Raw genomic sequence first — 25,531 nt, 5'->3', positions numbered from 1 at the left:
AAAAATGAGGGAGCAGGGCCATATGAAAGAATGACTTTGTTTTATTTCATTTATAACCTGCCTTTCTTCCCTGAGGGAACTCAAGGCAGCATTCATACTCTTCCTAGGCAGTTTACCATTTAGGCATTGCCCCAACCCAGAGCTGCTTAGCTTCAGCAAGGCTGCTGCATCATGTGACTTCAGACCATGCCCTGAGACTGGTTTTAAAGGTACCTATGAAGGGGGACACCAGTGAAGTAAAAAACCATGACATAAATTGGGAATTTTGCCATTATTCCCTGAGCATCATCAACAAATTCAGCTGCTCATGTAACAGCAATTTGAGGAAAGATGTAGCGGGGGAAGCCAGGTACCATTATCAATGGTCCCGAATAGAAACAAGAATCCATCTTTACCTTACTCATTTCCTTATGAAAGTTCTCTTCTAAGCCAGCGATACTCTGGAACGTGTTGACATAGAAACCGACACGACTGACAAATGAAACAAAATACAGGTCAATGGAGGCACAGGCAGATAATTCTTGTTCAGTCTCATCACTTCAGCCTCATCCCTTGCTAATAGGCTCTTGTTTCCTCCAGTTATTCAGTAGTAAGTAGGACTAGACCACATGACCCCTCTTTAGCAAAAGAAACCATATGGACACATTAATTGATCCTTCTTGGAGCGAGAATCAGTCTAACACCCACCCATCGAGTAAATAGAGGGACATGGTACAGACTAGAGATGTTGCCAATGCTCACCTATTCCATAGTGAAGGCAGTTCTTCCTGAAGATCGATGTTCATCTCCTCAAACACTTTCTGGGCTTTTACTAATTCTTCTTCAGCCTGGAGAAGAGAGACAGAGCAATTATCAGCACTGCCCATGAGGTACCACACAGGGGTGGGGTCACATAAGGTTGTTGCATATTCTATAGATTGGTCATGCCTAGGGTATTTGTATGAATTTAGTTGCTATAGATATACTGCCCAAGAATCTCCCTTTATTTACTTCTATAAAGGGGGGCGGGGAATTCTCAGTCACAGGGAATGGCCTGGACCTGGTGGAAGGAAGCCCTAATGACCACAATGGAAGAAATCCTCAGTGATCACCGATTGTGTCTTTGGATGTGGTGTGGATGCTGAAGGAGCTGGATGTTCATGTACCTTGCACTTCCTGTTCCTTCACATCTCCATCCCGTTACTTGGTCTCACATCCAAAGCCACTCTAAGCTTTACACTTATTGTACTCACATCATTTAAGCCGTAGTAGCAAAATGGATTTTAACAAGCAGCCATGGTGGAACTCCAGAATCCTGCTTCACGCATGTGGGAACAAATATGAGCTTGGGCTATCAGGCAAAATCAAGGCTTGCTCTTGCTCAGAGGAGATCCATAGAATACACTGATGTTCTGAAATAAGCATCCTCTACAGTATGGGCTACGAGGCTGCCCAACCAGGGTGTTAATTCAGACAAAAGGAGATCATGAGAAACCTCTCAGACTTTCCTGGAAGCCCTGTGATGTTCTCCCCACTCAAAACTTGGTGTCAGTAACCAAGACTCTACAACAGAACCCATCTCTCTCAGATAGGCAATTAGGAGTCATGGTCACCAAATGGAAATCAGTCTCTACTTTCTGCCAAGATAAACTAACCATTTTTTAATTAAGACTCCCAATCTCAATTAACTCCAATCTCACACTGCACTCAATGGTTCCCTTCATTACTCCCCACTCTTTTTCCCTAGGATCTTATTTTCTGCCTTGCCTTTCTCCTTCCTGTCCCCCCCACCCTAAAATAATGGTGAGAATTGCGATGTGGAGCTATAGGACCAAAAATGCAAATTCCTTATGTAGCCAAGACTGGGAATCTACATGACACATCTACCAACCTACCCCTCAACCTGATTACCTTATCCAAAGGCCTCTAGACTGATGGTGGAAAAAGATGGTCTGCATACCAACAAGCGTTACTATGCATTCACAACCAGTTGGAACTCTGTGGAAGTGGGGATGCTGCAATATTCAACTCAACGTGAATTTGAGAAGTATAGATTATTAATGCTCCCCAGGCAGTTAACACTACCACTGGTGAAGTTTTAAACAGCTAAATGCACTACAAGCAATGTTTTATTTCTACCAGAAAGCATTGTTTCAGAGGCTTATTTGGTACAGCCTACAGTCTTATCTATTCAGTAGCAGGAAAACACAAACAATTTGCTTATGATTTAAGTCACAGAGCAGGAATGCCCCAAACTTCTATGGACTGCTTATTATACAAAGGATCACTGCCATGGATGGGACTTTCGAATATTATATTGTCAAAGGATGCCTGTGTTCGAGACTTCCTGTGCTTGCCAAGAAATACAAGGGAGATTCCAACCTGTCTGCATAGGATGCTTAGATCAAAAACACTCTTGAATAAAGAGTCCGATCCTTTGGCTAAACCACAGATACACCTTCTTGGCGAAGTTGTTTGCTATAAAGCTAACCTGATGGCTTAAAAAAAGAGAAGTTTTTTAATGAAAAAAATCATAACTCATCGTGTATGAATTAATATTTTTAATTTACCCCAATTCTGGAGTAAATCAGAAAATGGAACATGTGGAGAAAATAAAGTCAAACTATATTTAGGAATGACTCAATCGATGACCAGAATTTAGTAGCAAGGTTGAGGTTTGGACCACATAAGCTGTCTGTTAATTACTTTGTCTCGCGACTGCTGCTATCCTCTTAGCAGATGGAACTATTCATGTTACACAGCTGGCAGAACTTTAAAAAGCAACCTATGTGAGGGTATACTTATTGTGACATCCCAATGGGTTGACAAAGAAACACCCAAGGCAACTTTCACTCTAGAAACAAGCAAGAAAAGATTCTTAGGCCCAGTCAAGGATCTATGGTTTGATAAACAAGCAAAAGGGACACAAACAAGAAGTCAAAATATAATTCGAGGTACATTCAACAGATCATCCAGTTACTTCACTTGAAATCACTGGGACTTGTTAGACATGACTAAATTAGGTTCCATTGATTTCAGTGGGTCTACTTTAAATAAATTAAGTCTGGATCCAACCCAATATCATTTAAAAATTACCCATACCATCTGGATTTATTTATATTTAAAGCTCAATAAACTCTTTGCGGACTTTAAAAACTAGAATTTGAAATGTGGTCAAATACTCAATTCTAGTGTGATTTGCTTTCACTTTTGTTAAGGAATTCCTGTACTCAGCAAGATGAAACAGCAGCCCATCTGATCCAGCAAGATATAGGAAAGTGTTTGTTAGGCACAGATGGTTTGATAGGCCGAGAACCAGCAACCTATCTCACAAAGCAAACATCTGTATTGCTTTTAGTCAGTGTTTCAACGGAGTTGTAGGAAGGCAAAAATTTGCTGCCCTAAGCAGTTTGTCTGTATCCACCCAGTCACACACACACACACACACACACACCATCACCCTGAAAACTGAACACATTCCAAAAGGGAACGCACTGCTGGAGATGTAACTTTGTTTCTGCGCTTCCACTCATCTTTCTCATTTATCTATGAAGGGCCCATGTTGCAATTTTAATTTGCTTTAGGGTGTAGGAAGCCTTCCCTACCCAGCAGTATTTGCTGCTAGACCCCAATGAAAGACAGGGATTACAACAGAAAGCAAGAAACTGAGAGTTTGCTCACAAATTTAAGGAGTCAGATAAATTTTGATTATGATTTGTAGAATGTACCACAAAGATCATCAAGTCCAGGGGTCAGCTGCTGGCAGCTCTCTAGATCAGGCTCAAGACACGGACCATGTCTCCACAACAATGGAAGGAGAAGCGAATGGAAGAGTACTGGATCTTTTTAAAAAGGAATCAGCTTTGCTGTGCATTGGTCCATGCAGGACTCCACGAGCAAGTGCTCCGCACCACTAAAAATAACTTCACAGAACATACTTCCTGGTGGGGGTGGGGGTTAGACTGAATATCATCTGACTGGCAGGGGCTGCTCAACCAATAAGAGAGGCTTCCCCCCTCCCCCCCCCTTTCTCCTTTCCCCTGAAAGTCCAGATGCACCTGCATTTCAGGACGAAGCCCCATTGAGCACAATGGGAGTTACTTCTGAGTAGACACACATATGCTTGTGCTGGGAAAGAGCAGAGGGGACACAGCGATGGGAAACTAGCCCCTTTTCTAACCACAGGATCTCTATAATGAAGGTGTGAAGTAGTTACTTCCTAAGGCAATAAACCAAGCAATAGAGAATCAAAGCCTCAAGATCACGCTTTACAGCACTTAGGAAATTTGGGCTTTAAACTGTGCCATTTCAATTGATGGGTCTCTCTCTAAGTTCTGATGTGTGCATTCAGGGGACGAGCCTCACTGAGCACAATGGGAGTTCCTTCTGAGTAGACACTACTTGGTTTGTGCTGGGAAACACAGGGGCGGGAGACAGAAAACACCCCTTGACCAGGGTCATGGTGAAAGGCACGCCACTGGGCACAGCTAGCATACCCAAGGTCAATGCAGGAGTTGGGGCACACAGCAACTATACCACAGAGAACCCGACTTGAGGAAAAGGAACAGACTTTAAGCAGTCTCAGGAAATCCGGTTTTTCCCTGGTAAGCTCCAGGGTGGCTGCTGGATGGCCACAACGTCATATATCCCTAACAACCTCCAAACGCAGCCAGCTCGGAGTAAATCTCTCATGGAGACACCCCCATGGACACCGAGTTAGCACAAATTTGAGGCAATTTGTACATGAAGCGTCAGGACAGGTTCAGTCTTAAATCCTGCTGACAGTCTGTTAAACCTTAAACTAACCTGATGGCTCAAACTAAGAGGTTCTACTAAAAAAAAAAAAAAAAAAAAAAGTGGCAAACAGGAACAAAGGAAATCCTTTGGATCAGGATGGGTTTTTTTGTTAGTTTAATTCAGAGCATGATCTCTAGGAAAACCTGATTAAAGATTCAGAAATCTCCCTTTCTGGTTCTTCTTATCTAGCTGAAGCCAGGCTGCTCCTACTACACCGAATCTTTTTACACACCTAGTAAACAAATAAAATCCCCAAATCAACAAATGTATAGTCATTTCTGTTTAGCATCCCTAAGGTTAATCCATAGGCATAGGAGCAAAGATTGCCCCAGACATTTAATAGTTCCCTGTAAAGTTCTGAAAAGTTAAAAAAAAAAAAAAAAAAAAGGCCTTTAAAGCAACCTTCACCAACCTGGGTCAATCCAGATGTTTTATGCTGCAACTCCCATCAGCCTCAGCCAATGATCAAGGGTTCTGGGAGTTGTTGTCCAACAACATCTGGAGGATCCAGGTTGGTGAAGGCTGCTTTTAAGTATCCAAGAACACACAAGGACAAAACTCCCAATTGGCAAGCAGCAACTGGCCAGCTCAAGAGTGTCAAAGAGTTTCTGAGGAACATACAAGAAATGTGGTTCCTTCCAGCCAAGACAATGTTATTGTCCTTCAGCCATTGAGTGTTTGTTTCTTTTTCTCCGTTGCTCCATCTCTCATCTCAGTTGCATCATTTAGCCTTCCTCACATTCCCCACCCCACGTATGTCAACTGTCAAAATGGAATCCAGCAAGGAGGTCCTAGTTTCCCTCCCACATGACAAGTCCAGTCACTTCCATGAGTTTATTGCCAAGTTTCTTCCTATGAATCTTAAGGACTCTTAACAGGATTCCATTTTAACTGGCACCTGTGTTTCCCCAATGATTTTGGAAATTGGAGCTAGAAAAAGCTTCATAGTCCAGACCCATTTCTAATCCAAACCCTCTTAGTGCTTGCTCTAAATCCAGTTACAAAACATTTGGATTTTAGAGAGAGGTGAACTATAAAATATAATGTACAAACAGAGGCTGACATTCACAAGGAAGTCCATGCAGTTCCAGGCAATTTAAGGAGGGGAGACTCAAGACAGAAAATGGATTCTCCAGAGAGAGTGTAAGAGAGATGGAAGTAGCAGCAATGCTATCATCTCTGGGGCTGCCAAACAGAACAAATCCCAGGAATTAATGGCTCGGTTTTGGGGAAAGGGAAGAGTGACTGTTGCCTGGGAATCATGAACAAGCAACAGAAGATTGATGTTTGGGTGAGGAGGCTGGGTTGATTACAGAAGAGCTATTGGGAAGTGGAGGCATTGCTATGAAGCTTTTATACATGACTTTTAGACTTATTAGCTGCTAGCAAGGACCCAAGGGACAGAAAGACAGACAGCTGTACAAACTGCAGAAATATGCTTGTCACCTTAGCACTGACTCTATCCCCTACCCACCCATGTAAGTATCTCAGAAACTAAAGACATTTGGCCTAAAGGCCAGGGATCAGAACTGGAAGCCCCAGGGCCAAATACGACATGAGTGAGCAAGAGCCCAAGTTGGCGTACAAGAGAGATGTGTGGATGGTACAGTAGCTATAGCATTGGTGCTTGCTGGCTGTACACTTTGGATGGACAGACCTGGGGCTGCTCCACTAACCTGTCCCCTATTTAGTCACCCCATAAACCTACCTGCTGACTAGGGCATTACATCATACCATCTTTCCCCAACATATGGTGCCCTCCATATGCTTGGGACTTCAACATCAATCAGCCCCAGCCAGCATGTCCAATGGTCAGGAAGGGTGGGAGTTATACTACAAAACATCTGGAGGACACCATATTGGGGAAAGCTATAGCATACTATTGGTGGCTCATGTGTTAACAGTAGGAACAGCCAAGTACTACTGAAAACCCAAACTGGAAAAACTACACAGCTTCTTAAAAACATGCGATAGCTCTAAGTAGAACAAAATATGTGCAAAATGCATGCACGCTTTGTTGTTGTCTTTTAAACCTGCATCTTAGATCAGCCTTCCCCAACCTAGTGCGCTCCAGATGTGTTGGACTGCAACTCCCATCATTCCCAGCCAGCATAGCCACGCTAGCTGGATGATGGGAGTTGCAGTCCAACACATCTGGGGTATCTCTACACCAGCCTAAAATCCTGCATTTAAAATGGGGCTTTCTGCTTCCATTTTAAATGCAGGATCACAGCGACTCTCTTTTCATGTGCTTCCTTTTCCCCCACCCCCTTCCCCCTCCTTCTCCCTGTATCTGAGTCTTCCATATCTTTCACTGATCTCACTCCTCTTCTTGGCATGTTTACTCGTTTCACAGAGGCAACTCAAGCAGAACACAATGGGATAATTTGATAGCTCATTATCTGCAATCTATTTAAAAAACGGAACAAAGGGCATTTAGTGCAGGAGATGCCCTAGAGGGTCAGGGCATCATGTAAAGAGCCCACAAACTTCCATGAAGGAGCAATCTCAATCGCAGGATAAAAGCTCCATGTGAAGAACGCCCTCGAGGGCACCAGGTTGGGGAAGGCTGTTTTACATCACAGATCCTCCTTTGTATTCCAATATACCAAAAATCTAAAGTCATGAGTTCAGAGAGACGGATGTTTGGAGTGAATGCTGCCTGGGACTAAAAGTGGAGGGCTGCAGCCAGAAATAGCACATGCAGGGTTAGAGAGCAAAGGAGGCTGGGCTGTCACCTGATTCCGCAGCAGATTAGTCTGAGCTACGAGGTGCGCTTGTAGCTTCCCTTGGCACCACTGAGGCGCAGCTTTCTCAAGCAACGAAACAGGCTGTGTGAGAGCATTTTCAAAACAAAAAACAAGAAAACAGACAGAACACCTTTTGAGAATTTTTTTTAAAAAATTGAACAGTTAAGAGTGTTACACAGCAGGCTAAGCCAGCAACCCCTGATCAACAGGAGAGAAAGGAAGCATTAAGAGACAAGTCAAGGGTGAATCCTACACTGCATGCCAAGTCTAGCAGTAATTAACGCTCCATGGTATGGTCAAAGAACACCAAGGCCAGCAGAGCTTACGAACACTCCAGCTGCAGAGAGCAACAGAGAAGAAATGGTTAGTCATTTAGAAGGCAACACATTCCAGGTTTGGGGAGGGGGGGAGTGTCCTCTCTATGAGACACCAGCAACTTTTAAGAAAAGCCAGGATTAATAAAGACACAACATTATTATTAAAAGGCATGCAGATCACTCAGAATGTTCAGCATTTCATTTTGACTTATATCCTGGCTGGTAAAGCCTGCTCTTTAAAGTGTCTTTACCAGCAGGATTGGCACAGAGATGCCACACCAGCCAAATCTCTCCCTGCCACACCTGCAGTTAAATGCCCAGCACCCTTCTTAGGTCAGAAGAAGGCAACACAGCAGGAAACACGCATTACTCACAGTAAGGCCCATCAAGTGATTAAAGGGGCTGCCGTGCCTCTAGCCCTACCCCTAACAACCTCCCAGCTCCACCATCTATGTGTTACCATGAACGTCTGAGGTGGGGAAACCTACACATTTACAGCTCTAGCCTGCCCCAGGTCCTGGAGCCCTGCAATAGAAATCTATGTGCATAGGCATCCTCACTTCAAAAATCTACACTAACATGTGGATGCCATGGGTGAAGAGAGCCACAGGTCATCAAGGATAGGGGGGGAGAGCATAGTCCCACAGCCCCATTAGTCACTCAATTCTCCTTCATGAAAGTAACACTTAAAGGGAGTTCATAATGCAAATACAGCAGCAGAGAGACATAGTAAGGTCATAAGGAACACATGTTACAGAAAGACAGGTGGAGAAATGTTTGGAGAACTAATTTTTCCCTGGTTCAGCAGGCCACAACCTTTTCAGCCCCAAGGGCTGCATTGGATGTTTGCTGGCATGCCAGGGGACTGCACATCTGCACGTGCACACACGCACACACATTCATTCACACTCTCACATGCCCATTCTCATACTCAGGGAGACACACACACACACACACACTCATTCACATTCCCACAAACACACACACTTCCCCCCATCCCAGAGTTTTTCCTTGCTAGCACTAGCAAGGGAAACAGTTCACTTATCTCCGATCTCTCAGGAGAGACTGGAGAGAAAGGAAGTGTTTCCCTTATTAGGTCTAGTGCTGGAAAGGGAAAACTAGTGTTAGCAAGGAAAACAGTTCCCTTATCTCCAAGCTCCATGAAGAAATCAAAAATAAGGAATGGGTTTCCCTTGCTAGACCTAGCTGTAGTGCTGGCAAGGGAAATCCCAGGCTTTCCCTACAAAACATTAGCACTAACAAGAGAAACTCTGCGTAGGGCCCCACAGCTCTGTGGGCCACATTGGGAAAATGGCTGAGGGCCACATGCAGCCCACAGATTGTGCACCCCTGCTCTAGTCTGAAGAGGAATGACTTATCTCCCTATACCAACTCCCTGTCATGAGCACAAGCAAATGTTTCTTCTTAAATAGCTGACTTATCTGAACAAACTTCACGTTCTGAGCATTTTTTAAATACAAAAATGTAATTTCATTTAATATTTATATTTCAAGTTTTCTAACTCTTACATTTCCTTTTTTGTCAAATAAGCCCCAATAAAACAAAATTTTAAAAATTACATTATACATTTTAAATAATATCAAATTGGTTTAAAAATCAGTCTCTAAGTGCTTAAGGTAAAGTGCTACTAGCTGATCATCAGGGTCAGAATCCTCATTCAGGACACAACCATTAGTTAGCTCCCTAACATACAGAATTATTATTAACACATTCAAACATTCAGAGTATACTGTATTTTGGGGCTGCTATTTTGCAAAATGGAGCCTTTGATAAACTAGTAAAATGGGGAGAGTGGACTCTCAACCCTAGAATGTGCTGAGTTGAATTGCTCTGATGCTGTGCAGAAAAAGGCGTGAGCCAAGCAAAATTATGTTGGTCTACATGGCTGTGTGATCCATGTGGCCGAGAAGCCCACCACAAGGAAAATTGATCAAAATTGGGTTTGATCAATATTCCCTTATCTCCAGTTGCCCATCTACATTGTGCCTCTTGATAAATCTCTAAGCACAGTGGCACTCGCTTTCAATTATATGTGCATAGGATTTTGCCACATGTCACTTCGAACGAAGATGACAGACACAGGTATGAGAACTGAAGAATTCTCCCCAAATAATGACATGTATAATGACCCTTTCAGAGAAACAGGAATAACATCCATGAAGAGAACATTAATCCAGAACATATTAAAACCCAGTTCCTAAGTAGATACTGATCTCATGCTCATGACATTACTTTTAGCTCATGTCCATGACTTGCTTTATCGATAACCCCAAGAGTGGCCTCAGATGGGAAGCCCTCATCTTCCAAGGGGGACAGCGCATTCTTGCATCTCACCTGAAAGGGTGTAGGGCAGGGCAAGGCAACTTTGGATGGTCCAGGAGCCACTTTCCATCATTCCCATACAGGCCGCACTCCTGCAACCACCAAATTCCAGCAGTGTGGTGGTGGCAAATGCTCCCCACCCCCCACCCCAGCAGTTTGCCAGTGAATTTTGCCTGCTAACTGTGATGGAGATTTAAAGATTTAAATGGGACAAAAAAATAATTCAAGCTAAATTTGTCCTTTTTAAGCCTCCATCATGGTTCACTACCAAATTTTGGCAGCAAATTTAAGCTTTATTTGCTAACATATCACTAAATTTTGATGCTGCAAGGGCAGCAGGGGCTGCACAAGGGACTGGGGGCCATGCAGCTCATGGGCCACATGTTGCCCACCCCTGGTCTAGGGCTTGGGACAATTGATCTAGGCTGATGCTGCAAATCTGGCCCCACCCTACGACCCAATTTGTTCAGTCAGAAGAGGTTGGTTCAGCCAGAAGTCCCAAATGCATTGGCAATTCAATAGAAAAGGAGTGCTCCTGGAAAAGGTAGCACCTAGAGCAGTTCTCCCAACTGAGGCTGTAAGAGGCAGCCTTCATCCTACAAAGACTTGCCTGCCTTTCTTTGCCTAAGTCAGCCTTCCCTAACCTGGTGTTCTCCAGATGTGTTGGATAAGGATTACAGCTCCAGCATGGCTGGCTTGGAGATGCTGGGAACTGCAGTCAAACACATCTGGAGGACACCAGGTTGGGGAAGTTTGGCTTAAGTCCTTCATCTACGCATAACCATGTGTACCTGTTGCCTTGCCAGCTCTCCTGTAAATATCAGCCTCTATGCTGTTTTTCAATCTAGTACAATCACGTTTTTCAGGAATTGTGCATCCATTGCTGTTTGCTTTCTTGTCTGGTCACCCCACAAAGAGTTACTTTGTTTGCAGAAAAGGGTTAACTGGAGACATGAAAAATATAAATGCAATATTTTCTTCAAACTGAAAATAAACAACGATCCTTTCATTTAAAAAAAAATTACATCAGTGGCAATATCCTAAATCACCTTGTTAAGAGAGAGAGAGACAGAGAGATAGAGAGCATGAAGCAGCTATGCCACTTCTAACATGGGCACTTTACCTTGGCAATTTTAGTTTCGTCTTTCTTCTTCGCAGTCTGTAGAGATTCATAATGATGCCTGGCACTGTCATAATCTACAAGTTTCCTTCCCCGTTTAGCAATGCGAGACTAAAAGGAGGTGGGGGTGGGGAGGGGAGGAGGGGGGGAGGGAGGGAGAAATCATTACTGAATACCAGAGCCATGTAATTTAATAGACTTAAAAGCTTTATAGTCCAATTTGTATGCATTCTGCTAAGTATGCCAACACTCTACAATGGTCTCAGAGCCAGTTGGCTGAAACATGTTTAGGTGGCCATACGGTCGATAGAAATTCATCCTTTTTCTCTGTGTATGTGGTGAAGTGTATATATAAAGGATTTATTACATTCTTACAGCTTCTCCACACAGGGCTTATATAGTGCAATCAAGATTGGTTACTCATGGAAGTTTGTGGGTCCTTTACATGACATTGTCAACCTCCAGGCCCCTCCTGCAGTTTATGACCTTTATCCCGCCTTTGTAAAGTGTCAGTAAAGTCCCATTTTTCTCTAGGAAGCGCTATGAAGTGCTTTACTTGCTGGCTGTACTTCTGTAATGGCACTATAACAGCAGCGCCATCTAGTGGCTGTAAAATGAAACATATAGAGCTTGCCAAGAAATAAAAACTGCATGTGTCAGCCTGTGTAAAGGAGCGGATCTTAATCCCATAAAAAATCCGGAAGCAGAAGCCCTGGTAAGGATGCAGGATTTTAGCCTCATGTGGTGAAGCTCTAAGATCCCTGATGCACACCACCACCAAAACTGCTTAAACAAACAAACAAACAAATAAACAAAAGAGGTGGAGGGCTGCCCTTGACCATCTATCTGTCCTTGTAGTGAACAAGAAGTTTTACCAGGCTAGTGTTCCACCTCTTTCTTTAAAAAATGCACATAATATTTTCCTGTCTTCCTCTAGGTCCCACTCTATATCATACGCTGACACAATCTACAACAAAAATAAGTCTATTTGTGACAGATGTTCAGGTTTCCCTTTAATCCTTTGGGAAGACAAGATGGCTTCCTTGGTGGCCGCTCCCAGGCTGTGGAACTCCCGGCAGAAAGAGACTAGGTTCGCTCCTCTCTGCTATCCTTTTTATTCAAGCAGGCCTTTGACGTGCAAGCAGTTCTGTTGCTTTGGATGTTGTTTTTATTCTGCTATTGTTGTGTTTTCATGCATTTGTTTTATTATTGTTTTAATCAAGTTTTAGTTATGATTGAAAGCCACCTTGAATGCCATTTTTCTTGGTTGAAAGGCAGGATACAAATCAAATAAATAAATAAGACAATAACTTTCCAGATGACGTTCCAGGGCTTGTTCACCAATCCATTTGACAAATATTAGTTACTCCTTAATATTCTGTCTATTCCTATCCACACTAGAATTAAAGCATTGTTAAAAGGCTAGTTTTATTCACTTATCCAAAAAGAATATTAATAAAACAGAGGTGTGGCATTTCTACTGAGCATGAATGGGTGAAACAATCTGGGTTAATTAATATATAATAGAAAGCTATCTTTATGGTATACTTCTTAACAGCAGGAAATAAAGCAGGAAATGTCCATTATTTAGCATGAACACTGTGTAATAAGAAGGATAATCAAAAACAACTAAGACTGACATCCAATTAAAATTTCCATCATAAAAACGGTCCCTGTCATTCTTCCATGGCAAAACTCTTATGAAATCACCCCAGTATATTCGGATTTAATACTAGTTTCAGTTCTTTTTTCAGGATGTACTTAAATAAATCTAAATAATTCTGGACAAGATATAGTGGGTAGGATCCAGGATCTGACTTGCAGAGATGGAAGAGCTCTGCTCACAGAAGATCCCCCTCCCCGCATACCACACCAAAGCTCACCCCATTCAGCAGAGTTCCCTGACCCTCTGGGCATCATAACACCAGCGTAAAATCCTGCATTTAATACGGGGCTTTCTGCTTCCATTTTAAATGCAGGATCACAACAACTCCCTTTTTCACGTGCTTCCTTTTCTCCCACCCCCTTCCCCCTCCTTCTCCCTGTATCTGAGTCTTCCAGATCTTTCATTGATCTCACTTCTCTTCTTGCTGCTTTTCCTCTTTTCATGGAGGCAACTCAAGTGGAACACAATGGGGTAATTTGATAGCTCGTTATCTGCAATCTATTTAAAAACGGAACAAAGGACATTTAGTGCAGGAGACGCCCTAGGATGGAGCAATCTCAATCACAGGAAAAAAGCACCGTGTGAAGGAGCCCTCTGTGTAGCGTTTTCAGGGGGCTGGAGAGGCTGCTGTAGAGACAAAAGGATGGGGAAGTCTGCTTCTGTCGCACACACCTAAATCTGGATCCAATTCACTGAGTTGTGGTTCTAAAGGGCACCAGGAGGGGTCAGTAGTCCTTCCCAGACAAAGCAAGTCTGGATTGGAACAAGCAAGCATTCTTGAGAATGTAGCTTCAAACAAAATTCAAACAAAGCACTCATGGGGTGGGGGTCATTGGAACCATGGCATATAAGGAGGGGAAGTCAGCCCTTTCCTCCCCTGCTGCGATCCCAATGAATTCCTCCCCCACGGTGGTTATTAGCCCCAGAAGGTGAGCTCCCATAGGTACTTACGGGAGCTTGCCTTCCGTGGCCAGTGGATGCTACAGAATTCAAATCTTCACTCAGCCTGACCTAGCTCATAGAGCTGTGTAGAGTTCGGATGGTATAATTTCATATACACTGCTCTGGGCAATATGGAAGAAGGGCAGGATAAAATGTTGTAAATGGACACCATGATGGAAGTGTCAGAGACTGAAGGATAAGAACATAAGAAGAGCCGTGTTGGATCAGACTAAAGGCCTATCTAGTCCAGCATCCTGCTTCCTACAGTGGCCAACTAGATGCCTATGAGAAGCTCACAACAGGACATGAGTTCAGCAGCACCCCCTGCTCATGTTCCTCAGCAACTGGTATTGAGAGGGATGCTCTACCACTGAGCTATGGGTAGGACTGTAGATCAGTGGTACAGCACATGCTTTGCATGCAGATGGTCCCAGGTTCAATCCCGAACTTCTGCAGATAGGGCTAGGAAAGAACCATGCCTGAAACCCTGGAAAGTCACTGCCATTCAGTGCAGACAATACCCGGCTAGATGAACCAAGGGTCTGACTCAGTATAGAGCAATTTCCTTTGTTCCTATGTCCTTCTCCAATACCAGAGGTAATATAGCCATCATGAGTAGCCACTGATGGCCTTATCCTCCACTGGCAAGTTTAAAAAAGCATGGTGTTATTGACACCTTCCCTGTTCCACTGAAATGTAATAGTTACAGATAAGTCCTTGGGGTCAACAATACCCTACAATGTAAAATACAAAAGCTTACACAAATCGTATGTGGGATCTAAACCGTTCCCACATAACAGTTATTCAAACAAAAACAGAGCAATAAGCACAAGTTGAGAATTACCTGTGACAGCAACATCAAATCTCAGCCTTAGCGCATGCTCCCCAAACAGCCTATGCGCAATTATAACATTTCACAACTGCATGAGTAGGACAGACAAAACAGTTATATGAAGCACATCATTCTTGTGGTTTTCTGTCACTGCACCAACTACAGAAATGACACCTTCATTGGTGTCAGCATGGCAGAACCTACCAGTTTTGAGGCTGTGTCTCTCTTGAAATCTGAGGCAAGCGGCCTATGTTTCTAAATTCAATACAGGGTTTAATCAACTCTACACCCAGGTCTAATAAGAAGTGACATCAATTGGGATGTTCACATCATCGTGGGTTGTTCAGCTTCCAGACGATATAGAAATGTTAACAGGCAACTTCCACTATGTTCGAAAAAAGCACCATTAGCTACAATTTGCTTTTACATTACTTTAAATCACTCAAAGAACTACAAGTGTTAATAAATAAATACATGTGTTTGGGAGCATATGTGGAGACAGCCGTCATAGGACAGCTGCCTCAGACCCCTGACCATTTTGGTTGCCTTTTTCTGAACTTTTTCCAGCTCCACAATATTCTTTTTGCGATACAGCAACCAGAACTGTAGACAGCATTCCATGTGTGGCTGCACCATAGCCCTGTATAAAGACATTACAATACTGGCAGATTTATTTTTGATCCCGTTCCTAATGACCCCTAGCATGGAATTGGCTTTTTCCACAGCTGTCACACACTAGGCCAATGTTTTCATTGACTACCCACCATGACCCCAAATTCTCTTTCCTTGTTAGCCGCTGCCAGTTCAGACCTCATCTGCACAAATGTGAAGTAAGGATTTTCCCCCCCCAATGGCCATTATTTTTCACCTGGAATCTCCAATGTGGTGTCCAATCAATGTGCCCGTGGAAACTTCTCTTGGAGCATACCAGGCTCCTTGCTCTCCTAATTTTTTAATTAAAATTAATTGGGAGGCTAGCATGCTGCAAAGCAAAGTGCTGCCTCCAGCACCATCTTTGTTTGAGTTCAAAGGAGTGGTTTTGTGATTTGGAGCTCAGACCCCTACCTCTGCCTTGTACTTAGATTCTTGGGCAAGTTATTTCTTTTATTCTCACCAATTTGCCTTCTGGGAAATTAGTATTTTGTAACCTGCCACACTCTTAAAATAGTTAAGAGCAGAGTCATCACACTGACAACAAAGGTCCGCATAGTTCAAGCAATGGTCTTCCCCGTAGTAACCTATGGCTGCAAGAGCTGGACCATAAGGAAGGCTGAGTGAAGGAAGATAGATGCTTTTGAACTGTGGTGCTGGAGGAAAATTCTGGGAGTGCCTTTGACTGCAAGAAGATCAAACCAGTCCATACTCCAGGAAATAAAGCCAGACTGCTCACTTGAGGGAATGATCTTAAAGGCAAAACTGAAGTAATTTGGCCACATAATGAGAAGACAGGACACCCTGGAGAAGATGCTGATGCTAGGGAAAGTGGAAGGCAAAAGGAAGAGGGGCCGACCAAGGGCAAGATGGATGGATGATATTCTGGAGGTGACAGACTCGACCTTGGGGGAGCTGGGGGTGGCGACGGCCGACAGGAAGCTCTGGCGTGGGCTGGTCCATGAAGTCACAAAGAGTCGGAAGCGACTGACCAAATAAACAACAAACAACAACCTGCCATGCCCACCATAGTAGCCATTTTATGAATAGGCAAGCCCCCTCATGGCAGCCCTTTGTGAGAGTGCCCACAACAGTCTCAAAATTCCAAATTGTGACCCCTGAAACAGTTTACACTTATTCACTGTGTTGCAAACCACAGAGGTCAGAGACAGAGAAACTGGAAGGGCATAGCAATAGCAAGATACCATGCAGAAGCAGTTCCTTCTGCCCTTCCCCATATGGCATAGATTTTCCAACCTTTTCCCAACAGAAGTGGTCCACACTAATATGAAGTGTTGCAGAATATGGAAAGATAGAATAGACATCACATTACACAGTTAGAGGCTGCTATCCAAAATAACTGTTATTCTTTTTGAAATAATAGATGATATTTGGGGAACAGAACAACTGGCACGAAATACTGCATTTGCTAAGCCTAACTGGCCACGTAAATAGTTCAAGGGATTACACAGAGTCATCTCAAACAGGTGTGGCTTTTGCTGCATCTCTGCCCCAGTCTATACATTGAGCTCTCTCCCCCGCTTCCTGGCCTGCCAGACAAACTGTACTTGGTTTTATCTTTTGTTTAATTAAACTTCCAGTACAGCTCTGAATGAAGCCACTTGGAATCTTCAAGAATTCAGCCACATTAAACCACTAGATGGATTTCAGATGCCTCTATCAAGGAAGCCATTTTCTGCTAAGTCCACTTCCAACTACTAAAAACATTGGGAAAGACAGGTACAGAACAGCTGAAATTATTTCTCCCTGACTGTGTAAGATAGATTCATTTGCAACGACTGGTAGAGAGCCACTAGGATGGAGTGGAGCGACTATTAGACTTGGACTGGGGAGGCCTATTGGGTGAACTTGAGCAAAGTCACTGGCTCTCAGACTAACCTGCCTCACAGGGTTGTTGTGAGGGAAAAAATGGATAAGCCTATGGACACCCTCCTGAGTAAATGTGATAAGTAGTATGGGGAGAGAGCTAAAACACTGAGTTGAAAAAGCTTCTAACAGTGCAATCTATATATGTTTACTCAGAAATAAGTCCCACTGTGTTTAATTCAGCTTACTCCCAGGTATGTGTGTCCACATTTTGCTGTGAGGCTGCAGTCCTATGTCCACTTAGATGTAAGTGTAAGGTTCTCCCATTCTTTATATCCTCACAACAATCCTGTGAGGTAGGTTAGGCTGAGAATGAGAGTGTGTGTGACTGGCCCAAGGTCACCCACTGAGCTTTGTGGTTGAGTGGGGATTTGAATCCAACTCTTCCTGCTCCTAGTCTGACACTTTAACCCTGGGTGCCCAAATGGAGTTGGATTAAAACTCCCATCATCCCCATTGACCATGGCCAATGAGGAACCAAGGTTGGAAACCACTGCGTTATAACAAAGTGTCTGGTTCGAAAAGTTGTCCTTCCTATTTTCTTCTGCACAACTGCATTGGGAACTGAGGTTTCTTAGCCATCCATGTGTGTGACTGCGTGGGCACCACCCAAAGAAAACAGACATTTATGCAATGATGTAGTGGACCCAGTGCTCGCAGGGACTCGGCACCGGCACTTTTTTTAATTAGCAGGGATGCTGACATCTGACACCACTCTCAGAATTTCCTCTTCCCTTTGAGATTTGATGCAATCCTCACAATAGCTGACAGGGGGAGGGGGGAGGGGAATGCATTTTCCAAGCAATAATATATTATTCCTTGTGATGCAAAGGATTTTGGGGTGACCTCATCTTGAACAGGCAATTAAGATCCATTAGCTTTACCAAAAGAACTTGCTTGAAGGAGATGAAAACTCCCAGAACTGGGGTGTTGATATGGATCAACACATCTGCCTGCAATTTTGGACAATCCTTGGGGTCATGGTTACGGGGATTGTCATGATGAGGGCCTGCACTTCAAAATGTACCACTTCACCAATGCTGACTTGTAACTATAGCCCACTTCCCCCTGTAAAATGGAACTTCTGGGCACAAATTAACTAGAGTGCAAGCTCCAAACTGAGGGAGATGCACTCTGTCTCTATAGCCTCACTGCTGCCAGTTGTGGCCAATTATGAAGAGGAGGGTCTCCTTAGCTCTACAGCATTATTGCTAAAGAAGTTCCAGCAAGTGGCCTGCCAGGCTAGCAGTTACCCAATGTGGGTGACACTTTGGGCTTCTTCACATGGAACTTTTATCCTGCTATTGAGATTGCTCACTCATGGAGGTTTACGGGTCCTTTTCATCATGACATCATCAACCTCCAGGGCAAATCCAGAGGTATTTCCTGGTTGTTGTTGTTCAGTTGTTCAGTCGTGTCCGACTCTTCGTGACCCCATGGACCATAGCACGCCAGGCCTTCCTGTCCTCCGCTCTCTCCCGGAGTGTGCTCAAGTCCATATTCATTGCATCCGTGATGCTATCTAGCCATCTCATCCTCTGCCGTCCCCTTCTCCTTTTGCCTTCAATCTTTCCCAGCATCAGGGTCTTTTCCAGGGAGTTTTCTCTTCGCATTAGGTGGCCAAAATATTGGAGCTTCAGCTTCAGGATCTGTCCTTCCAATGAGCAGTCAGGGTTGATTTCCTCTAGGATGGACTGATTTGACCTCCTTGCAGTCCAGGGGACTCGTAAGAGTCTTCTCCAGCACCACAGTTCGAAAGCATCAATTCTTCTGCGCTCAACCTTCCTTATAGTCCAGCTCTCACAGCCATACATTACTACTGGGAAAACCATAGCTTTGATTAGACGGACCTCTGTAGGCAAGGTGATGTCTCTGCTTCTTACTATGCTGTCTAGGTTTGCCATAGCTTTCCTCCCAAGGAGCAAGTGTCTTTTAATTTCATGGCTACAGTCACCGTCTGCGGTGATCTTGGAGCCCAAGAAAATAAAATCTGTCACTGCTTCCATTTCTTCCCCTTCTATATGGCAGGAAATGATGGGGCCAGATGTCATGATCTTAGTTTTCTTAATGTTGAGTTTCAAACCAGCTTTTGCACTCTACACTTTCACCCTCAACAAGAGGCTCTTTAGATCCTCTTCGCTTTCTGCCATTAGGGTGGTATCATCTGCATATAGGAGGTTGTTGATAATTCTCCTGGCAATCTTAATTCCAACCTGTGATTCATCCAACCCGGCATTTCTCATGATGTACTCTGCATATAAGTTAAATAAGCAGGGCGACAATATACAGCCTTGTCTTACTCCTTGCCCAATTTTGAACCAATCGGTTGTTCCATGTCCGGTTCTTACTGTTGCTTCTTGACCCTCATACAGGTTTCTCAGGAGACAGGAAAGGTGGTCTGGTACTCCCATCTCTTTCAGAATTTGCCAGAGTTTGTTGTGATCCACACAATCAAAGCCTTTAGCATAGTCAATGAAGCAGAAATAGATGTTTCTCTGGAATTCTCTTGCTTTCTCCATGATCCAGCGAATGTTGGCGATTTGATCTCTAGTTCTTCTGCCTCTTCGAAACCCAGCCTGTACTTCCAGTAGTTCTCGGTTCACATATTGCTGAAGCCTAGCTCATAGGATTTTGAGCATAACCTTGCTGGCATGTGAAATGAGCGCAATTGTGCGGTAGTTTGAACACTTTGTGTTGAACATTGCCCTTCTTTGGAACTGGAATGTAAGCATTGCCCTTCTTTGGAACTGGAATGTAAACTGACCTTTTCCAGTCTTGTGGCCATTTTTGAATGTTCCAAATTTGTTGGCATATTGAGTGCAGCACTTTAACAGCGTCATCTTTTAGGATTTTAAATAGCTCAGTATTTCAGACAGGAATACTGTCATCTCCGCTAGCTTTGTTGTTAGTAATGCTTCCTAAGGCCCACTTGACTTCACTCTCGAGGATGTCTGGCTCAAGTTCAGTGACCGCACTATCATGGCTATCAGGGACATTAAGATCTTTCCTGTATAGTTCTTCTGTGTATTCTTGCCACCTCTTCTTAATCTCATCTACTTCTGTTAGGTCCCTGCCTATCACGCCCATCTTTGCACAAAACGTTCCCTTGAGATCTCCGATTTTCTTGAAGAGATCTCTAGTCTTTCCCATTCTATTGTTTTCCTCGATTTCTTTGCATTGTTTATTTAAGAAGGCCTTCTTGTCTCTCCTTGCTATTCTCTGGAACTCTGCATTCAGTTGGGTATATCTTTCCCTTTCTCCCTTGCTTTTCACTTCCCTTCTTTCCTCAGCTACTTGTAAAGCCTCATCAGACAGCCACTTGGCTTTCTTGCATTTCTTTTTCTTTGGGATGGATTTCGTTGCTGACTCCTGAACAATGTTACGGACCTCTGTCCATAGTTCCTCAGGCACTCTGTCTATCTGGTCTAATCCCTGAAATCTATTCCTCACCTCCACTGTATATTCATAAGGGATATGATTTAGGTCATACCTGAATGGTTTAGTGGTTTTCCCTACGTTCTTCAATTTAAGCCAAAATTTTGCGATAAGAAACTCATGATCTGAGCCACAGTCAGCTCCAGGTCTTGTTTTTACTGACTGTATAGAGCTTCTCCATCTTTGGCTGCAAACTACATAATCAATCTGATTTCAATATTGATCATCTGGTGATGTCCATGTGTAGAGTCGCTTCTTGTGCTGTTGGAAAAGAGTGTTTGCTATGGTCAGCATGTTCTCTTGGCAAAACTCTATTAGCCTTTGTCCTGCTTCATTTTGTACACCAAGGCCATGCTTGCCTGTTATCCTGGTGATTTCTTGACTTCCTATTTTAGTATTCCAATCCCCTATGATGAAGAGGACATTTGGTGTTAGTTCTAGAAGGTGTTGCAGGTCTTCATAGAACCGATCAACCTCAGCTTCTTCGGCCTCAGTGGTTGGGGCAGAGACTTGAATTACTGTGATGTTGAATGGTTTGCCTTGGATTTGTACTGAGATCATTCTATCGTTTTTGAGATTGTACCCCAGTACTGCTTTTCCCACCCTTTTGTTGACTATGAGTGCTACTCCATTTCTTCTAAGGGATTCTTGCCCACAGTAGTAGATATGATGGTCTGAATTAAATTCGCCCATGCCTGTCCATTTCAGTTTGCTGATTCCCAAGATGTCGATGTTCAAGCTTGCCATCTCATGTTTGACCACCTCCAGCTTACCTTGATTCATTGATCTGACATTCCAGGTTCCGAAACAATATTGTTCTTTACAGCATCGGACTTTCTTTTCACCACCAGACACATCCACAGCTGAGTGTCCTTTCGGGTTTGGCCCAGCCGCTTCACTCTTTCTGGCGCTACTTGGAAATTCCCTCTGCTCTTTCCAGTAGTATATTGGACACCTTCCGACCTGAGGGGCTCATCTTCCGGCGTCATCTCTTTTAGCCTTGTGATATGTTCCATGGGGTTTTCTTGGCAAGAATACTGGAGTGGGTTGCCATTTCCTTGTCCAGTGGACCACATTTTGTCAGAACTCTCCGCCATGACCTGTCCATCTTGGGTGGCCCTACACGGCATAGCTTATGGCTTCACTGAGTTACACAAGCCCCTTCGCCACAACAAGGCAGCGATCCATGAAGGGGATTTCGTGGTTATTCCATCTCAAAAAGTTCCGGAAATAACGAACTATCTATGTTAGATTGATATGCTATTAAAACAGCCAACTAGGTGGTGCTGTTTCATGGATCTCTATGGAACCTTGAAAATTAAAAACTTTCCCTCTCAGCGATCACGTGGTCGCTGTCTAGGAGCCTGCTGTAAATGCGGAAAGGCTCCACAACGGGAGGACTGCAGGTTTTTTCTTTAATGTAAAGGCAGGCTTTATGGCACCAACTACACTCACAAAAAAGCCACCATCAGAGGTCACTGAGATAGCTGCTTGAAACTAAATGGGGAAACACACACACACACACACACACACACATGATTTCCTTCACAAATTGTACAAGCACATGAGAAAGGAAAGACAGCTTGGTTTTGTCTCTTTTCTGGGATGCAACAGAAGGGGGTTAAATGGGGTGTTTGATTTCACTGGGACAAAGCCAAGCTGACCTTTTCTACGTGAGATCATAGTTACAAGCACTGCCATATGGACAGTACATTTCCTCTTCAACCTTCTCAAAACCCATTCCATGCTTGGAAGAGGAAAGCTCAGAGGATAGGATCCAATGCTTGAGGGAGAAAAGTTCTCAGGATGGGACTGCAGCTCTCCCCAGCAACTATACATGTGTATAAGAACTTTACCAGATGCAACCAATCCCTCAAAAGTTCATTAATGGATTCCTTGTGATCATGTTCCCTTGGGGAAAGAAGGGGGATGTCGAAGGGAGCAGAGGCTTTTGACCCCAAAGAGAAAGGAAAACCTCATACAATGTCAAAGAGGACAATTCAGCCACAAAAACCACTGTATATGGCATTCTATCCTTCAGTTATATGAATTGTTTAAAAATTCCCATCTGTCCCACTCATTAAAAAAAAAAAAAGGTCTGCAGAAGTAGAAATGCACAACTAAAATTAAGATTTACACAAACCTATTTATTTACATAGTCTATTCTGCAAGCAGATCTTCAGTTCTTGTAATACAGAATGAGCATTTGTGCTGACTGGGTACATTTCTACACAAAATACACATAGTCCCTAGCTACTCCTCTTCTTTTTCTTTTTTTTCTTTTTAAAGAGCATTAGGAAAAAGGCATCACTTCATTATTGGAGCATTTTTTCTTTGAGAGCTCTGAGAGATGAAATGGGGCTGGAGGAAGATTCAATAGGCCTTGTGTCCAGTCTAGGCTAATTTTATATCAGTTTCAGGCCATCGAATAATGAAAAAGTAACTGCTGCATTCCACAGCCAGAGGCCAGACTTTGATGCCAAAAATATATCAATAAGAACATACTGAAAGGAAGGAATGATAGAAGGGAAAGTGGTTGTGTATGTTGAGGGACTGAGTAGCACACAGCCAAACACAGCGGTTAACATCTGCCAGGAAATTGGGCAAGAAGGCACTTTTTCATCATACTGAGTGGTGCTTCTTGATGTAACATGCATTCTGTGGTTTTGGTAAGTATCATATCCCAGATGAGATCAGTCCAGTCCCCTTCATAACTGTATTTCATCAGAAATTGAGGACACTGTTTTGATGGGCTTCTAACTTTTAAAACCAATTAGGATCACTGCTGCCAGATTATTGTGATTTTTTTTTACATATTTCTATCTCACTGCTGTCAGTAGTTTGATTATTATTATTGTTGTTTTTGAGGATTACATTGCATGTTTTTTAAATTATTTCTGTAAGCTCAAGGGATAGGTAATTGCATACTGCATTATTATTATTTACTACTAGTAGTACTATAAGCAGCAGCAGCCAAACGCTAGCCTTATTTACACATCAGGGAAATGCATGGGGTTGGACACATTCTGCATGGTAGCTACACATTATCTTTAGCCCACTCCTGTGCCAATTTTGATTGGTGATGACCACATGTTATAAGGTCTACGCATGAGCCTGTTCTAGGTGTTCTGCCGTTGCGCTACTATAATTAGGTAGGGGCCATACTCACTAATCTCCAACCCCACCCACCCCTCCCATCACATCCTTGCTGACTCCCCCCCCCTTTATGCATTGGGGTGGAAGTCTGAAGTAGGGAGCTGGCTGTGCATGTGGTGGCTCCCCACGCATGTCAGAACCCAAAATCACATGGGGAGGCTGCGAGGGTACAGCAGTCTCCTCGCTTCAGATGTCTCCCTCTTCCCACAATGCATGGACAGCAGGGGGAGCCAGCAAGGGCATGACAGCAGTGGGAAGGCCAGTAAGTATGGCCCTGTTCTCCCTTCACGCGCCAGAGCACTCCTGAAAAGGGCTATGTTGACTTCCACATGTGTACATGATAATTACATCCAACACAAGGAAGCTAAATGGCCAGGGTGGGTGTATGTGAGCCTGTTGGCCCACCCCACATTGACTATACCACAGGTGGGCAACTTGTGGCCCGCTGGATGTTTTTGGCCTACAGCTCCCATGATGCCTCATCAATGGCTATGCTGCCAAGGGCTGACGGGAGTTTATTTATTTACAACATTTATATACCACTCCACATCTATACAGATTCCAGGGCGGTAAAAATGAAAGATAAAAAGAATAAAAAATAAATAAAAACACCATATTAGAAGTTTAAAAACAGCTCACCAATAAAAACATGGCTGGCCAATCAAGGAAGGCTTCTTGGAATAAAGAATGTTGGTGCCTGCCTGACAGCCATAGGCAGGGAGTTCCACAGAAAGGGGGCCACCACACTGAAGGCTATACTCTGGGTGGACTCCAATTGGTCCATAGTTCCATGTGGAACTACCAGGAGCATGCCATATGATGACCTTAGCGACCAAGAAAGTTGATAAAGGGAGAAGGCACTCTCTCATCTAGCCTGGTCTCAAGTTGTTTAGGACTTTATACACTAGTACCAAAACTTCAAACCTGTTGTGGGCCCAAACAGCTGGAGGGCCATAGGTTGCCCACCCATGGACTCTGCTCACTTTGCCTGACATAAGAATAAAGCTAATGTCCTTTCACCAATCAAACCTTATTTCTACACCAAAGCCCAAAACAAGCAAGGTAAGATCCTGCAAAGAACAGAGTTTCTTACAAAACCGTTGCTTGATTCACATATTACATGGCCTTCTTTTTACAAAAAGGAATAAAAGGATAGAAGTAAAGTTTGCGCCATACTTTTATGTCTGGGAACTGGCCGAGGTAGGTGTCCATGGTTAGCAGTGCCTGATCCACCAACTTCTGATGGAAGTCTGTCCACAGTAAGTCATTGTTCTACAACAGAAGAAGGCCGGTGATCAATCAGCAGCAACAGTGTAAAATATGGTAACACTTCTTATTTGGTCTTTATGAGTCATTTCACACATGATGGAGGGCAAACCCAGATGTGCCATGAAACATACACTCTCTCAACAACTGAGCTGCCTGCAGCCAATCTCAAATGAGTGAACCTGTGTAAGATACATGTCTGCAAACATATGTTTGTTTAGTGATGTACATGTAAAAACATATATGCCTAGCATTGTCACCAGTTTTTTTTTGGCAGAGCTCCTTTAACTTTAAAAGCTGTAATGTTCTGCAGGAATTAAACAGGCAAAGGATTCCCCTTGACTGCATCTCCCATGCAGCATGGGAAAGCTTTGCCTGTTGAATGTGTGC

At 43.5% G+C, this 25,531-nt stretch overlaps 1 protein-coding gene across 10 annotated transcripts in view; it reads right to left on the bottom strand.

Annotated features, from left to right (window-relative positions):
* BIN1 (bridging integrator 1) overlaps positions 1-25,531 on the bottom strand; it is a 160,174-nt gene that overhangs the window by 45,057 nt on the left and 89,586 nt on the right. For 5 of the 10 annotated variants that reach the window (XM_084806667.1, XM_084806738.1, XM_084806684.1 and 2 more), the window contains exons 5-9: positions 25,052-25,147; positions 11,310-11,417; positions 7,515-7,607; positions 742-827; positions 396-471 (exon numbers count right to left, since the gene is read on the bottom strand). In XM_084806667.1, coding sequence (XP_084662793.1) covers positions 396-471; positions 742-827; positions 7,515-7,607; positions 11,310-11,417; positions 25,052-25,147 — 459 coding nt within the window. The remainder of the gene's footprint in view (positions 1-395; positions 472-741; positions 828-7,514; positions 7,608-11,309; positions 11,418-25,051; positions 25,148-25,531) is intronic. The other 5 variants (XM_084806702.1, XM_084806746.1, XM_084806719.1 and 2 more) reach the window with 1 other exon arrangement.

This window comes from Heloderma suspectum, chromosome 1 (genome assembly GCF_057233095.1).
Source record: "Heloderma suspectum isolate Gila_16-S chromosome 1, 16-S_ref, whole genome shotgun sequence".
NCBI lineage: Eukaryota > Metazoa > Chordata > Lepidosauria > Squamata > Helodermatidae > Heloderma > Heloderma suspectum.
The sequence above is the reverse complement of the archived record's forward strand: the minus strand, read 5'-3'. Positions and strand labels throughout refer to the sequence as shown.